The sequence below is a fragment of the Eublepharis macularius genome, chromosome 2 (genome assembly GCF_028583425.1).
Source record: "Eublepharis macularius isolate TG4126 chromosome 2, MPM_Emac_v1.0, whole genome shotgun sequence".
Lineage (NCBI taxonomy): Eukaryota > Metazoa > Chordata > Lepidosauria > Squamata > Eublepharidae > Eublepharis > Eublepharis macularius.
Window position 1 is genome coordinate 209,885,790 of NC_072791.1, and position 16,796 is coordinate 209,902,585.

At 43.5% G+C, this 16,796-nt stretch overlaps 1 protein-coding gene across 1 annotated transcript in view; it reads left to right on the forward strand.

Moving 5' to 3' along the window:
- ERBB4 (erb-b2 receptor tyrosine kinase 4) overlaps window positions 1–13,037 on the forward strand; it is a gene marked incomplete at its 5' end in the record, with an annotated part of 660,937 nt that extends 647,900 nt beyond the window's left edge. The window contains 3 exons of the mRNA XM_054971602.1: window positions 6,060–6,107; window positions 10,034–10,331; window positions 12,592–13,037. Of these exons, the coding sequence (XP_054827577.1) occupies window positions 6,060–6,107; window positions 10,034–10,331; window positions 12,592–13,037 (792 nt within the window). The remainder of the gene's footprint in view (window positions 1–6,059; window positions 6,108–10,033; window positions 10,332–12,591) is intronic.
- Between the last annotated feature and the right edge of the window lie 3,759 nt (window positions 13,038–16,796).

Genomic DNA, 16,796 nt, shown 5'->3' on the forward strand with positions numbered 1-16,796 from the left:
CTTTCCCTCCCTTTTCCTTTTTTCCTTCCTTCTTTCTTTCCATGTCTTTCATATTTTCTATAAAAATATTGGGGTTGCCAGGTCTGACTCAGAAAATACCTGGGGACTTTGGGGGTGAAGCCTAGCAAAGACATGGCATCACTTTTGTGATATCACTTCCAAGTCAAATGTCAGGTGATGGCTCTTCCCAAGCTCCACCACTTCTGATGATGTCACTTCCAGCATACTGCACCAAAACCCCACCCCTTCCTGTGATGTCACTTTCAGGACACTCCTCCCAAACCCACCTCTTCATCTGAAGTCATTTCAATACACCATGTCTTGCGGCTCTCAAACCTCTGACGTTTGTTCTATGTGGCTCTTACATTAAGCAAGTTTGGCCACCCCTGGTATATGGCCATAGGCCTTCACAATCAGACATGAATGGCTCTTAGCCATCTCCATCTGCCATGTGAGGCAGCAGCATCTCTGGACATCTCCGATAGAAGCCCTAGGGGAGGAGAGCTCTGGTCTTTATGCCATCTCAAGCAGCAGTGACAGATGGACATCCCAACTGCAAACCCTTTTCTTTGCTTTCCCTGCTTTATCTTCTGCTACAGATATGTCCATTTGGCCTGTTGATGACCAAACCTTCCATTGCTGCAGCAGTCAGACTTACTAATCTGAATAGCTGGTTTTGAACATAAAAACATAAGAGAAACCATGTTGGATCAGGCCAGTGGCCCATCCAGTCCAACACTCTGTGTCACACAGTGGCCAAAAAACCAGGTGTCCTCAGGAGGTCTGCCAGTGGGGAAGGGACACTAGAAGCCCTCCCACTGATTGCCCCCCTCCAAACACCAAGAATATAGAGCATCACTGCCATAGACACAGAGTTCCATCTATACCTTGTGGCTAAAAGCTACTGATGGACCTCTGCTCCATACGTTTATCCAATCCCCTCTTGAAGAAAAGGGGGGGCGGATTAAAGCAAAGGTCCTGTTGTCAACTTTCTGGAGGTGTAGAGACACATCTAGAACACGGGATCATACCAGTTGTGATGCTGGGATTCCCCATTCAGACATATAACTGAGCTGCACAAAGTAGCTGCAGGGATGGAGATCGGGACCACAGTGTGGGGAAGGAGAGGTGAACTATTTCCCAGAAATGTAAATGCTGCTCCTGTAGGGCTGCTCTACTTTTTTGCAGTGGGCCTTCCCCTCCTCTGCTAGGGCTTGAAGCTACCCCAAGGAAGGCCATGTGTTGGGGGTGCTGCAGATGCCAGATCTTCCTGCAGCATGCCCAGCTGTATCCTGGTTTGATCAGTAGGAAACTTATAAGAAGGAAAGACGGGGGACAGTCCCCCGAGTGTGCAATATTTATGCCCTGATCTGGATAGCCCAAGATAGCCTGATCTTGTCAGTTCTCAGAAGCTAAGCAGGGTCAGCCTTGGTTAGTAATTGGATGGGAGACCTCCGAGGAAGACTAGGGTTGCAGAGGCAGGCAATGGCAAACCACCTGTTAGTCTCCTGCCTTGAAAACCCCACCAGGGATCACCAGAAATTCAGCTTTGACTTGACATGTGGCCAGCCAGACTGCCTGGCCTAAGATCTTACAGACTGCTGTATGGCAGAGAGTGTATTTGGATCTAGATCTTTGTGACTGAAGTCTGTATTACATTGGCTAATGGGGCATCTTGGAGGATTTTCTTGACATTTAAAGTACAGGAGGCTTTGGCTTCTTTGCCTCTGTAGGCACCGCCCTTTGCATATTTGTCAAAATGGGCTTTAGTGGGTTATTGGCTCCAGGGCAGGTGCTGTGTATGCTGATACTGAAACAGACTTTGGAGGAAAATTACAAGCCCAGATCTTGGTCTCTGCTCAGTGTGTGTACAGTGCTAGTACCATTGAAATGCTGAGAAGTTCTCTCATTGAAAGCGAAATTAGCAGGCTATCAGATACAACCCCTAATGAGAAGCGACATCAGTTCACGCAGCGTTTCTTTTCAGATGTGACTGTGTCCCCCGCTAGCTTCAGAATGGCTGAACAGCTATGTTTGCATAGAAATACAAAAGCTTGGGGAGAACAAGATTAACAACATGCACAAAGTTTTCTCACGAGTTTGCAACTATTTGGACTGAGTGCAGTGAAGATTAGGGGTGTGCGTTACAAAATTCCTGAGCCAAAGATAGACATGGAAGTCATTGTTTGGGATCATAACCATGCTTTTCTGGAATAGTAACAGAAATCCAAGATGCTTGGGTATTATGAAAACACCTTCCTGAACAATCACTCTTTTTTTCTTTTTTTTTTAAGGTCGGGTACTTACCAGCAATGCCGCATGAGTTCGTGTTTTCCTTTGATTCTACTGATTTCCTGGGCAATGGCATTTCTTCTTTCCAATCAGATTTGTGCAAGGGTGGAACACACAGCTTGGCTAGCCAATCATCTGTAAAGAGTGATCATTCTCCTTTGCTTCCTCTTTTAGTTGGGCAGAGCCCTATTTTTTCTCCGCAGGTAACAGCAAGGGGCACCTTGTTTAGTGGCCCATAGAATTGGAACCCATGACCCAATGCACTTGAAACTTGGGAGTTCTTTAGTGGACAGGAGCAGTAACTTTGCTGCAATTGTGGCATCCTTTGGTTGAAAAACAGTCACTCCAGTCTGCCTGAAAACAATCCCCCATAGGGAATAATGGCAATCTTATGGGGCTGGGGCAGGGGGAAGAGGGGTCTGCAGAGAAAGCTTTCTTCAATTTATGAAAGAAACAGACTGACAGGGCTACCCACCTTAAATTATCCACTCAAGGGGGCAGGGAGCAAGGCAGAGGCCAAAGCAACAAGACAGCAAAAAAAAAACAAGGATTGTTTAAATGGCTAGTTTAAAGAAGGGAGCCTTTTGGCAAGACAAATTCCTTCTTTGACAGATACCAGTGGAGAAAGTTCCTTTTCATAGCTAAAGGTACATGGAGAGGTCTCGGTTGGCTATTGGGTGTGGCACACAGTCCCCCTATTCCAGTGAAGGTGACTGAGTCAGGCATTACTTACTGTGTGCAGACTCTCTTTTGTTTCTATGGAAATCCAAAACCTCTTCAAAGATAGAAAGGCCCACAGATTAGCATGGGGTGACAGTGTGGACCAAAATGGGGTCATAATGGCAAAAAGTATGCCTGCACCTGTATAGAAGAGGAACCGTCTTTCCAGTGGAAAGCTGTTGCATCTTTTTATTGCAAACTACAAATGACTAGAGAGCCTGTGGGATTTATGCCACCCTGAGCACAGGATGTTACGGAGTAGGACAGTCACGGATAAGGACAGATGGATCTTTTGACTCAGAGAAAAAGAAACCTAGGTTAAATGCTTTGCTTATACTGGCCAGTATAATATATTGAACAATATGATTTCCAGTTGACATTTTCATGAACCAAACAAACTGGTTGGCGAACCAGGAGCAGGTTCGTGAAAGTTCGTGGTTCATGAAATTCGATGAACCATGAACCACATGGTTCATTTTTTCCTGGTTCGTGCCCATCTCTACTTTGTAGTCAGGCCCACCAACTCAAGTTCTGAAGCTGACTAGAAGATCAGGTCCAGTTACAAAGAATGACATCCTAGCCCAGGGGTGGGCAATTGTTTTGGCTCGGGGGCCACTTTGTGGGAGCGGAGGTTAGTGGAGGGCCGCACCTTTTAAAATGATTGCATTCATTAGTTAACTTTGCATTTCAGAAAAGGTATAAATTGTATCATAAAAATAAATAAATATAAATTAAATAAAATAGTGGTAGTTTTATTCAATTTATTTATTGTGCTAATTTCATATCATCTATAGCTGCAAGCACATTTAATTTTAGAATCAGTTTAATGAGACAAATGTACCCTATCACACTTTTCTACTGTCTTGGCGGGCCACAAAAAACTCTGTAGCGGGCTGCATGTGGCCCGCGTGCCGCAATTTGCCCACCCCTGTCCTAGCCCATCAAAATGCAAGTGTGGAGTCATCCAAGACCCCAAGATCCTGTTGTGGCCCATTCCCCCAGTCCACATCTCCCACATGCTGTTCTGTTCTTTCCATTGTAGTAGGTGGAGCAATCAACCTACTACCAATTCCCCACTTGCCAGAGCAGCTGCTGGATAGCGGTAACTCTTACATTCACCTACATGACAAATGTCACATACCTGAACAGTGCATTCTTTACGAACTCTAAAATCAAATGGCAGTACCTAACATTTTTACCACCTAGTTTGCATTGAATTTGAAATGTCAGCTATTTCAACTTCCCCATTAAGATCCAAACAACATTTAATTCTATGAGCTGATTCCCTCTTGCTCTCTTGCCAAACCATAATTTTCCGGCAATGAAAAAGAATTCTCCCCCCTCCCCTCCCCAGCATACGCAAACCAATAAAGTGGGGATAAATGGAGGGAATTTGGTTTTCATCTTAATCACAAAAAGGTATTTTTAAAGCTTCCAGAATTATGACATCACATGGTAATTAGAAAGCAATTTAAAGACATTTAAAGAACAATTATGTTGCATTTGCCTCACTGCTAATTGGCACTTCAGCTGTTTCCTGGCGCCCTTTTTTTGGAATAGTGACTGTGGTACTTTTATCACTGCATGGCCAAACCAAAAAAAGTGATGCTAAAACAGCTCAAACATCCGTAGAGATTAAAAGGGCCATACTTTAGTATTTTGTTTATAGGAACAGCAACAGGAAACAGTTTTTTTTAAGTGGATTCATGAGGTATCCTGTCATAGCCTTGAAACGGGCAGGCGATGAAGTTGGTTTGAGGACCTGTGGGGAAGCCAGCCACAGTCAAGGGAAAAGTTCTTCCCTCCTCTCCAGCATACCTCTGTTGTTTTTAATACTAGGCTTCCACCTCCTCTTCCTCCATAGCTGCAGCAGTTCCAAGATGCTTAAACACAAAGAACCACAACCTTCACGTTCAGTTTGGCTAAAGAGTTTCCCTCGTGGCAGGAAAGGAAATAATGTTTACTGAGAAAGAGACTCAAAGGAGAAAGTTGCTGTCTCTTAATGGGCTTGAGGTGGTAAAATATAAGTACGTGGGCATTCCTGGATCACAGAAGTTCACAGCCAGACCTTTTCACAATTGGCACTGAATCTGGACCATGATAGAGCAGAAAACCTGAAAATCCGCAATGGTCTCTTTCCACATAACCATTAAATGAAGCGCTCTTCTTTCCAAATGCTTTGTGCAATTGTGGCCAGGTCTAATTTGGTAGTCCTGTCCGCTCAGATCGAGTCATATTTATAGAAAGAGCAAATAAAAGCAGTTCTTGCAGTGATGTTCCTTGAAGAAAAATCTGAAAAACAGTGGCAGAGTTCATTATCAAGCAATGAACACTGCTCTCGGACTACTGCCCTCTTAGAGCCAAGCTACAAGTGACGAATGACACTTGAACGGCAAGTGAACAGACTCACGTGTATTCCTCCCTGTTCACTTGCACACCACTTGCAGTCCACTTGATCACATAGTGCGCAAGTGGAGGGCAAGTGAACAGGGAGGGATACACGTGAGTCTGTTTACTTGCCGTTCAAGTGTCATTCGTCACTTGTAGCTTGGCTCTTAGATTTTCAGTGGTTAGAAACCTGACCTGAGTCAAATGATAGCCAGATTAGAGAAACGGACAGTTTTGTGATACCGTGGTTTAGTCTTTGCTCTTTGTCCCTGGGCATATTAATCCTTCTCTTCCCTTTTCAGACCAGCCGGATGAGCATAGATGCATCTCATTTGATTGTTTCTGCATTCTTTAAGGGAAAATCTGATGTTCTGCATGTCCATCCCTCTGTGCCCAAGAAAAGACTCACACATCTTATCTACCTTTTCTTAATCATTTTACAGTCAAATCCTCCAACCCTTGAGCTCATGCAAGATAGCAGTTTTACCCTTTTCCATGGGAGTTTTGCCTGAGCTGAAAGGGCTGCATTTGGCTGGCGATGAATGCCCTTCACTGATTGGTGCATGTTTTCCCCTCATTGGTTCACAGGGCTCATGTGACTTATTTTCATTCATGTGACCTCTTACTATATCCATCATTCCATTTTTCTTTCTTATCAGAGTGAAATTGGACACAGCCCTCCTCCTGCCTACACCCCTATGTCAGGAGTAAGTATTTCACATTCAACCTTCATCAACCTTTGGTTTGTCTTTTTGAATGTGTCTTTTCTCCATAAATTTTGCCGTGCCTCTTGCCATCTGGTGCCAGAGTGGATTATGTTTTGGGACAAGAGTCCAGGCTAACAAACAAATTGCTGTATAGCCAATGGAAAGCCTATTCAAGCATTAAAAATCAATATTGGCTGTATTTAATATCTGCATTGAAAGGACTCCCCGTTATACACTACTGATCAGAGCTGACAGTTCACTGGCTGGTTAAATTCTCATCTTGCTTAATTGTTACTACTTAAAGATAAAGGGCCTTGACCTGGGTAGCCCAGACGAGCCTGATCTTATCAGATCTTGGAAGCTTAGCAGGTTTGTCCCTGGTTAGTACGTGGATGGGAGACCACTGAGGAAGTCTAGGGTCGCTATGCAGAGGCAGGAAATGGCAAAATCACCTCTGTTAGTCTCTTGTGTTGAAAACCCTATGGAATCACCATAAATTGGCTGCAACTTGATGGTACTTTCTACCCTCAAATATAAGGAAGTCTTTAAATATCATGCTTCCATCTATAAGCTTCTCGTTGAAATATACCTGGGCTGAATCCACATTACCTTGGCGCGTCCCGGTGTTGATCTAAGTGTTCGCTAAACACCCGGAAGTATAACGTCGTTCAAGCACGATTTCTGAATCATGCTAGAAAGATGCTATACTTCTGGGTGTTTAGCGAACATTTAGTGCAACACCGGGATACAACAAGGTAATGTGGATTCAGCCCTGGTCAAGTTGGAGGTATTGCTTCAATTCTTGCCTTTTGGATGGAGCGAAAATGGGTTCTATCCCAACCAGTTATCGGATACAGAGTGACTCAAAGAGGTGCCCCTTAAGCTGAGAAGCAGCTGAGATGAAGAATATTTGTTTCTTTTAAAGGTGTGAGGAAGTGGTTGGTGAAAGGTTAATATCTGGCTTACTAAAAATGACTGACCAGCCATCAGTAGCCTGGTTTGGATGATCCATTTTTCCATTCTTTCTCCTCCACATGGTGGGAGCTTAAGAGGTGGACTACCACCCTGCTAGTGGTGTACATTTGGACATACCCAACCCAAAATTATACCCCAGATTAGCTGTTTTGGGGTGTCTTGGGGATACTTGAAATAATGCAAAAAACCTCCCAGAATACCAGGAGTAACAAAAAAAAATTGTCTCCCAGAATTTTAGGAATGTTTGGGAGTTTGTGGGGGGGGGGCGGAAGAGTAGGAAGGGAAAGAGAAGAAGCTGGCTTTCTTAAGCTAGCTTCTATCATCTCTTAATTAAAAGGGAAGAGACACTAACTAATGATTTGATGGTTAGATAGACCCTGACTCCACCCATGGTCATTTAAATTTTAAAAGGGAAAGGATCAAACTGGCCCCGGTCTTACCATGCCAGCATAGTACCCACTGGTAGGTGGCGGGCTCTTGGACTCCCATGAGTTTTGGCTTTCTCCGTGACTGTTTCCTCTGCTGCCATGGGACGGAGTTTTAGGTTTTTTTTTTTCAAAAATCAGCAATGTTTCATCAACTCATTAATATAGCAATAAGTGTACCTGGTTCTCTGAACCTCTCTCTTGTGGAAAATTTCATCCACATCGATATAACATTTAATGCTTGGAAGACCATAAAGAAATCCCTCCCCCCATGAAGACAGGAGACAGCGAGTGGGTTGAACGCAGACACACAACTTTATTAATTACCAAGTTGAACTCAGGGCAGACATTTCTACTAATGTAAAATAATTTGAACTCTTTCTCAAGCTGCTCACATTGTTCGGACAATTCCTTCCCAGCTCTGAGTTTCAGAACATCAGAAGAGCCTTGCTGGATCAGAACAATCTAATCCACTATCCTGTTCCTCATAGAGCAGAACCACAAGTGACAAAAGGCACAGGTTGGACACTTGTCAGCTTCCCTCAAGTTTTGATGGGAAATGTAGGCAGCTTGGCGGAATGTTGGACAAGTGACAGTTGAAAAGTCCATTGGACAGCAGTCAGAGAGCCAAGCTGCAAGACTAGGATGCCTACATTTCCCATCAAAACTTGAGGGAAGCTGACAAGTGTCCAACCTGTGCCTTTTGTCACTTGTGGTTCTGCTCGTACTTACTTCTGTCCGTCCTTCATTGGGTGCTCATCATGAGTTCTACTATTAAGGAAAAGAGACAGAATAACAAGAGCAACCATAACAGTGTGCTTATATACCACTCTTCTAGATTGATCAGTACCCACTTAGAGACCACTTAGAGCCATGGACAAAAATCAGTGTTATTATCTCCGCAGTACAGCTGTAGAGCTGGGGCTGAGAGGTGGGCTTATCCAAGACCACCCGCTGAGCTCATGGCAATAATGGGAGTCAAGTGCCAAGCACCAATTCTCAGCCCAACCACTTCATCATTATGCTATAGCAGGAACAGTTGTATTCCTTCCCCCTTAGCACCCATTCACCCCAGGGGTGTGCATAGAATGCCCGGTCAGCATTACTAGACTCACCAAACAGTTTAAGAGTCATCTTCTGGATCAAAGGATGGCTCCCTGATCTCAGGTCCCTGGAGAGTCAGTACACTGCAGCGGTTTGGCCATTTCTACACTACTTACCTTCATCCGGAACGGCACGGAACATCGCAAAAAAAAACATGGAAGATAGCGTCTTCTCACGTCAGTTTGGCACGATGTCGCACAAAACTCGTGCTAGAAAACGCTATCTTCCACGTTTTTTTCGCAACGTTCCACGCCGTTCCAGATGAAGGTAAGTAGTGTGGAAACGGCCTTTGTCTTATATGATCCTTCATTAATCATGGCTCGGGGCCCTCACAAATTCCCTTTGCCTTAATTTCCCTCTGACCCACAAGGAATCTGCAAGGAACAAAATGCCTGTTTTATTGATTAGATGATCCTTGAATTCCCAGCAATGGAGGGTAGCAAAAGTTCCTGCCAAACTAGGACTAAAAGCCAAACAGTTTCTGCTTAGCCACTTTTGGCATTATCAATCAGGAGGGGTGGGAGGGTTGCCTCTATAGTTGGGCTTGGGTGAAGGTGAGGCTCTGTTAAGTAAGCCCCTTCCTCACTGGCAAGGTGGTATAAAGTGGAGCAACTATTAATTCACAGTCTTAGGTGTAGAAGCAATCCATCCCCAGCCAGCACATGGTAGGTTGGGAAGGCTGTTCCTTTGCCTGTTGATTTTACTTAACCTTCTTAAATATTGTATGGTAAACAATCTTGCATTCTTAGCACAGTTTTAGGTCTGGGGTTTAGTCAAGAATAGCTAGCGTTTGCATAAAGCAGAATCTTTTGTTGAATGTGGACGTTCCAGCCCAGGGGAAATATGCATGGCATTGAGAGGGATGGGCAAAGAGGGGGGAAAAAACCCACTTACTATATGATTAGCAAAATTTCTGGCAGTGATGGTGGATGAGTTGTATATCCCTTTGTTGCCACTGAGTTCTTCTAAAGTAACAATTTAGAGATTCCTAGTTGGGCAAAAAAGCTGAAGTTCTCAGCAGGGTTCCATACATCTTCTTTTAGGCTCTCAAATGTTGCCAGAATTTTGTGGTGCTTTCTGTAGATTTCCTCTTTGCTCAGAGATGTGTATGCTGGTAATGAAATCCAGGAATTAGAAGCCCTGATTTTCACAATTGCCAAGGGTAGGTCTTGAAAAGCAAATTTCAGTTTTGGAAATGGAGCATTAAATTGTGCTAAAAATTGTATGTCTGTCCTTATTAGGACCAAAACAGCACCTGTAATATGTTGGACAATCAGTTACTCCAGTTTGATGAACAAGCTCCTGGTTTACAAGATGCATAGTATATTAGAACAAATGAAATAAAATGAAATTTATATGCCCCAGAGTAGCAGAGAGTAGCCATGATAATCTTACCCTTTTCTCACACATTGTTTCTTACAGAACCAGTTTATCTACCGAGATGGTACCTTGGCTACAGAACAAGGAATCCCTTTGCCATTCCGGGCTGCCATGCCCAGTATAGTGCCAGAACCTCCCCTTGCGCAAGGTGCGGCAGAGATATGCGATGACACCTGCTGCAACGGTACTCTTCGGAAACAGGTGGCCACTCTGGCGCAGGAAGAGAGCATCGCTCAGAGGTACAGCGCTGACCCAACAGTTTTTGTACCAGAACGTGGGCCAAGAAATGAGCTAGATGAAGATGGATACATGACTCCAATGCCAGAAAAGTCTAAACCAGGTATATGTCTAGCACTTGGTACAATGTAAGATTCTCTTGTTTGCATGAGAACCTCAGGGCTGTGTACACAGATATTTCCCCCTCTTTTATCATTGCTACCACCACCAGCCCCCCGAATCAGTGTGGTAAGTCAGGCGGACAGATTAAGAATTCATTTGAGATGTTACATGTACACAATATAGTGTATTTGCGCACACAAAAAAAGAATCTGTATTTGGTTCTTACATTGAGATGATTTCCAGTTTTTCTTTCCTGTTTTTTCAGCCGCTAAATCCCAGCAATAATTTCGTTTCTTCCTTAGGTGAATTCAGCTGGTGGTTCTTTATCCTATATGCTTCCATTGAAATTTCCCCATAAAATATATGCATTTTTTCAATATAATTTGTACATTTTCCCAGTAAGGCATGAAAGGGAGCCTGGTTTACGTCCCCTCCCCCTTGTGCCCCAATCTTGTGGAAAACAAGATCCACTCTGCCTGAGAACGGGAGAAAAGACAGCTTGGCTCTCCATTACAGCTGCAAGACCAGGATGCCTACATTTCCCATCAAAACTTGAGGGAAGCTGACAAGTGTCCAACCTGTGTCAGGTGTCACTTGTAGTTTGGCTCTCACTGGCATGCCAGTAGTTCACACTTCCCTGGTTTGCCCGGGTATGAGACTTAATTGCCTGTAGAAGGAGACTGCTTTTCCCCATCTCCCAGAAATAAAGAGCAGAATACCTCTTGGGTGATGGATACAACCTCTCCAGGTTGGGGAAAAGTTACCTGGAAATGGGTGACGTATCCATGAAAATCACACACAAAGACTCAAATAATTCACATCTTTTCTGTACTGAAGACTGTTACAGTACATACACGATGATCACAAATCTGTTACCTTACAGAAGTGGCGTCAGTGTAGGAAATTGCCATGTATGAGAGACCCCTCATTCCTGAATGTGAGGTGTAATTTATAATGTAATGGTAGCTACTGTGAAGGATCACATTGTTGCCCCCCTTTTTCTGCTACAGCAAAGGTTGCCATCTCCAAGTTGAGAAATTCTTGGAGATTTTGTGCATGGACTCTAGAGAGGGTAGGGTTTGGGGAAGAGAAGGGCCTCTGTGGAGTATAATGCCATAGAGTCCACCCTCCAGGGCAGCCATTTTCTCCAGGGGAACTGAATTCTGTTGTCTGGAGATCATTTGTAATTCTATGAGGTCTCCAGGCTCCACTCAGAGGATGGCAATCCTACTCTGTTGACTTCCCACCCACCCCCCAAGACCTATCCAGCACTCTGCTGAAGAATTCAAAAAGTCAGTACAGAAAAGTCTGAGTCATTTTTTTATTCTGAGGGGAAGAAAGTGCTGTGAGACTTTCTTCCTTCATCCTTATTTCCCCCCTCTGAAGTGAACCATCTGTTTTCCACATCCAGCCCACTGCCTTGAGACATAGCTCTGTTGCCCTGTCCTATCTGTAGCCCCTGGGGTGCATTTGGCTTGTGTAAGATGGCTTCCTAAGCAAAGGTGACCTGAGAAGATCATGTGTGTGCCCACTCCAGAGCCTTTAAAAAGTGCCAAAGGTTTGAAAAGAAATAGAAATTACAAGATTAAATCTCTTTCAGTACACCAGTATTTCCTTTGTGTATGATGACTTCTGGTTGATCGGGGATTTTCAGCATACTTTCAATCAAGCAAATTGAGATCTGATGACGTTATCTATCAGGCTTGAAATTTGTTAGTTGCCCAACATTATATCTTTTCTAGCTCCTCCCTCCTTCCCTTCCCTTCCCTTCCCTTCCCTTCCCTTCCCTTCCCTTCCCTTCCCTTCCCTCCCTCTCCCTCTCCCTCTCCCTCTCCCTCTCCCTCTCTCTCTCTCTCTCTCTCCCTCTCTCCCTCCCTCTCTCTCTCTCTCACTTATGTTGCCTTCTTAATTGGCCCGATAACTGAATGCTAATTTTATTTGTTTGTTGATTTGATGACACAATGAAGGCATTGGGGACATATAATAGAGAGGTGTTTTTTGGAACTACCAAAACTATTGATGAAAAGCTGTGAGTGGTTTTACCTCAATTCTGTTGGAATGGAAGATGTGTTTATATAATGGGTAAAGATCATCGGGTAACTGACTGGCACCCACCCTTTGAACATTGCTCAGGAGAAAGTTCCAGTTGTCAACTGGGTCTTTTTGGCAATCCACCAAACACAGCTGATATAAAATTAAAAGGTCCAATCCATTGATGTTCAAGGAAAATAAATTGGGATACTTTTTTTTTTAATTTCCAGATCACCTGAATCCAGTGGAGGAGAACCCATTTGTGTCTCGACGGAAGAACAGTGATCTCCAAGCACTGGACAACGCAGAGTACCACAACGGTCAAACTGGGCAACCCAAAGCCGAGGATGAGTATGTGAATGAGCCATTGTACCTCAACACCTTTGCAAGCACCTTGGAGAATGCAGAGTACATGAAGAAAAATGGGCTTCCATTGCCAGAGAAGCCCAGGAAGGCCTTTGACAACCCTGGTTACTGGAATCACAGCTTGCCTCCAAGAAGCACCCTACAGCACCCGGACTACCTGCAGGAATACAGCACAAAATATTTTTACAAACAAAATGGAAGGATCCGGCCCATTGTGGCAGAGAACCCTGAATACCTGTCAGAGTTCTCCTTGAGGCCTGGCACGATGCTGCCTCCTCCACCTTACAGACACCGGAACACCGTCGTGTAATCCCGGCAGTATTAGAGAAATAGAGAACCATACCAGCACTCTTTCCCTCTCCTCCCCTGCCCCCACTTTAACCTCTCTTTCTCTTCCCCTTTTCTTGCCGATTCTTCCCTTCGGTTGATGTCTTCAAATGGAAGGACCCATTTCAGTCATTTGTTCTGAGCGTGTGGGAAGAAAGAAAAGCAGAGAAGGAAAAGTCTTGTGTTTCTCACTTTCCGAGCACCCAGAAGGCCGGGAGGTCAGATGAGCCCATGAATACTAGTGAAAGCCTATGGCACAGTTGTCAAGTTAGTTCACAGTGCAGTGATTCGGCTGGGCCGCTGCCGGGAAAGTCACACAGTGTCAGTTTCTATCAGCTGGGAGCTGCTTGAGATTTCTCACAAAAGGCGAGGCAGTTTTCATCTGGCGAGTGGGCGGGGGGAGAAAAGGGCAACTTTTATAGCACAGTTGATGATCACATCGTAACTGAGATTGAGAATCCGTTAAAGTTTTTATTCTGCCACATAAACTAAATGGCTAACCCGGTGTGCCATCCTAACATACTTCGCTACGCCATCCAAGGAATCGTATTGAAGATCACGTGACTCTTGCCTTTTAGTGGTCAGTCCTGTAGTTGTAAGCCCATTTCTACCTGCTCAGACTTTGCTGCTTTGTGCTTCTGAGGGTGACATTACAGGTTTTCTACAGATCAATATGAGAACAAACCTTTTTGAACGAAAAATAATTTCAGGACAGCGGCAGCCTAATTACAAAGAAATATCTCATTTTGGAGGGCAAGCCACCAACCCAGATTTATACACACGGAGCCTCTTGGTCATGTTTTATACTTGTTGAGTAGAAAATGCAGAAATTCCCCCCACCCCCCATTTTTTTCGTTTATCAGTTGAAGTTGGGAAGCAGAGACAACCCTGAGGATTTGACAGAGGGGGGAAATTATATTTTTTATTAAATCCACTGGTATTTTTGAGGATGACCTGCTACTAATGGAGGCAGGATGGGGAGGGAAACTTTAAATTAGAAAGAAGGTACTGATCTGGGTAAAATGCACAGGGCAGTTCACTGGAAGATTCATTTGCACTTAAGTTATGGTTTTTAATTTTATTTTGACCTTGCTTTGAACTATGTTCTGGAACCTGAATGAAGCAATATGAAAGTGACCAGCAAAACAGAATAATGTAAGATGAATGATAATAGTAATAATAATAATATATATATATATTAAAAAGATGACTGTGGAAATGCCAAAACAAAGTGAAATCAAGTCTTTGGGATTTTGTCCACCAGTATACCAACGCACTTAGATGCTGTCTCCAAACAGAGCCAAGCTGGACTGGGACTATGTGGGGAAAAGGAAGAGTGGGGCTGACTTGGACTAAACCAACCCAGACTATTGCAAGACAGTTGTTCAGACTTCTCAAGCACAAAGAAGAAACACCAGACAAGGTTTTAGAAATTTGGGGAATGCAGAGCTGTTATGACCACAGTCAAATCTGTAAATAATTACTGAGTTCTCTCCTTGCACCTACCACATCTGTTCACCTTTGGCTTTCACAGGCTGATTTTTGCTTCCATTTGCAATTTCAAAGTTAAAAGTATTTTAAATTAGACTTTAGTTTTAGCGGTCTGACAACAGACTGACCAGTTGGCGCAGGGACAGGAAGCAATGGTATTATTTTTGAAAACCAATCACATTTTCCTATCTTATTGTATTTGAGATGCAGTGGCTGGAAGGAAGAGTATTTCAATATACGCACTTTAGCCACCCCCATAAGAGAGGGGCAAGGATGAGGGAACAGAATGGAACACTGTTTGTGGAATGGAAACAATTTCGAGACAGCAGCTAGTCAAGAGTCTTCAATAGTTTGTTAGGGAGGATTTCAAAATTGAGGTTTCCTTGGCTGCTGAATAGAGATGGGCATGAACCAAAATATGAACCAAGGTTCGTGGTTCGTGAACTGGCAGTTCGTCAGAGCCCATTTCTGATGAACCACCACGAACTTTAGGCTGATTCATTGGGTTCATTTTTTGATTTATCACTGCAGATAAACTGGCACTGATCAATCAGTTTCCTAGGCAACAGTAGGGTGGGCTTTCTGCAGACCTTCTGCTGCCCCAGAAGTGATGTTTTCATGAACCAAACAAACAGGTTCGCAAACTGGGGCAAGTTCGTGAAAGTTCATAGTTCATGAAACACAATGAACAAGGAACTGCACAGTTCGGTATTTCCCCAGTTCATGCCCATCTCTACTGCTGAACAAGCAAAGCTCACAATGCCGACAGAAGACAGGCAGCCAATCAGTAATGAAGTCAGTTTCTAGAATGTCCTGGCTTCTGTCTAATTTCTTGAGTGTCCCCAAACATTTTTCTTTTCTTTTTCTTTTTTTAAACTAGAATTTAAGAGGCAGTAAGTCTACACAGAGAAGAGAGAATGCTAAAATCCTGTAGATTTCCAAACTGGTCTAGTTATCCTCTTAGCCTGATCCCATAAGCACCAGCAGAGTAATCCCAAAGACATAACAGTAGTCATGATGGATCAGGCCAATGAGCCATGTACTCCAGCCTCCTGTTTCATACACAGGCCCCTAGAAGGCATACAAAGAGAGACCTTGTTCTTGCTCTTCCCCAGCACTGGTATGCAGAATATTAATCCTCTGAGCATAGAGTTTTCATTTATCCGTTGTGGCTAATAGTCATTGATTGTTGTAACCTCCCTGAATTTGTCTAATCCTCTTCTAAAACCAGCGAAGCTAGTGACCATCACTATATCCTGTGGCAGTAAATGCCATAAGTTAATGACTTTTAAAGTAAATAAATAGTCTCTTTTGTCTGTCCCGAATTACCCATCAACTTCTTCTAGTATTAGGGCCAAGGAGAAAAGTTCTCTGTATCCATTTTCTCTAGTCCCGTGCGCAAATTTAAAAACCCTGTATCATGCCGCCCCCCAGTCATCTTTTCTCTAATCCAAAAAAGCCCAAACTCCTTAGCCATTCCTTGTTCTTCAAATCTTTTATTGTCTCAGTTGTCCTTTTCTGCACTTTTTCCAAAATGTTACAATATCTGTAGCTTGTATATAGCTACGATATCCAGAAAAGTACTTGGCATTCCAAAAGCAGCCACTCCATAGATCTTATATACAGGCTTTATGAAACAGGCTGTTTTGTTTTCATTTTCCTTTATAGCAATCCCAAGCCTAGAATTTGCCCTTTTCACTATTTAATTTAATTCGTCTAGCACTCTCTCAAGATCTCTTTCCTGGTAAGTCACCACCCATCAAAATCCATCAGTATTCACTTTAAGTTAGGATTAAAGATAGGATTGTCACAATGTGCATCACTTTGCATTGCCGCATTGTCTCAAACTCACCCAGTTTGAAGAGATCCTTCACCATTTGCTTTGGTTCTAACCATCCTGTATAATTTGGTGTCATCTACAAACTTGGCCACCTCACTGCTCACCCCTTGCATCTAAAGTGAATGAAATTAAGCAGCAACGGTTCCAATATCTATCCTTGTGGAACCCTACCACATACTTCCCTCCATTGTGAAAACTGTTTACTTCTACCCTCTGCTTCTTGTCTTTTAATGAGTTTCTAATCTGCAAGGTTACCAATCCTTTTATCCCCTAAGGGACTTTGTCAAGAGCTTTTGGGGATTCCAATGTTTTTATATTGTTTATCAGATCACCCTTGTCAGTGTGTTTGTTAACCTTCTCAAAAGGTTAGTGAGACAAGACTTCCATTAACAGAAGCCATGCTGATTCTTC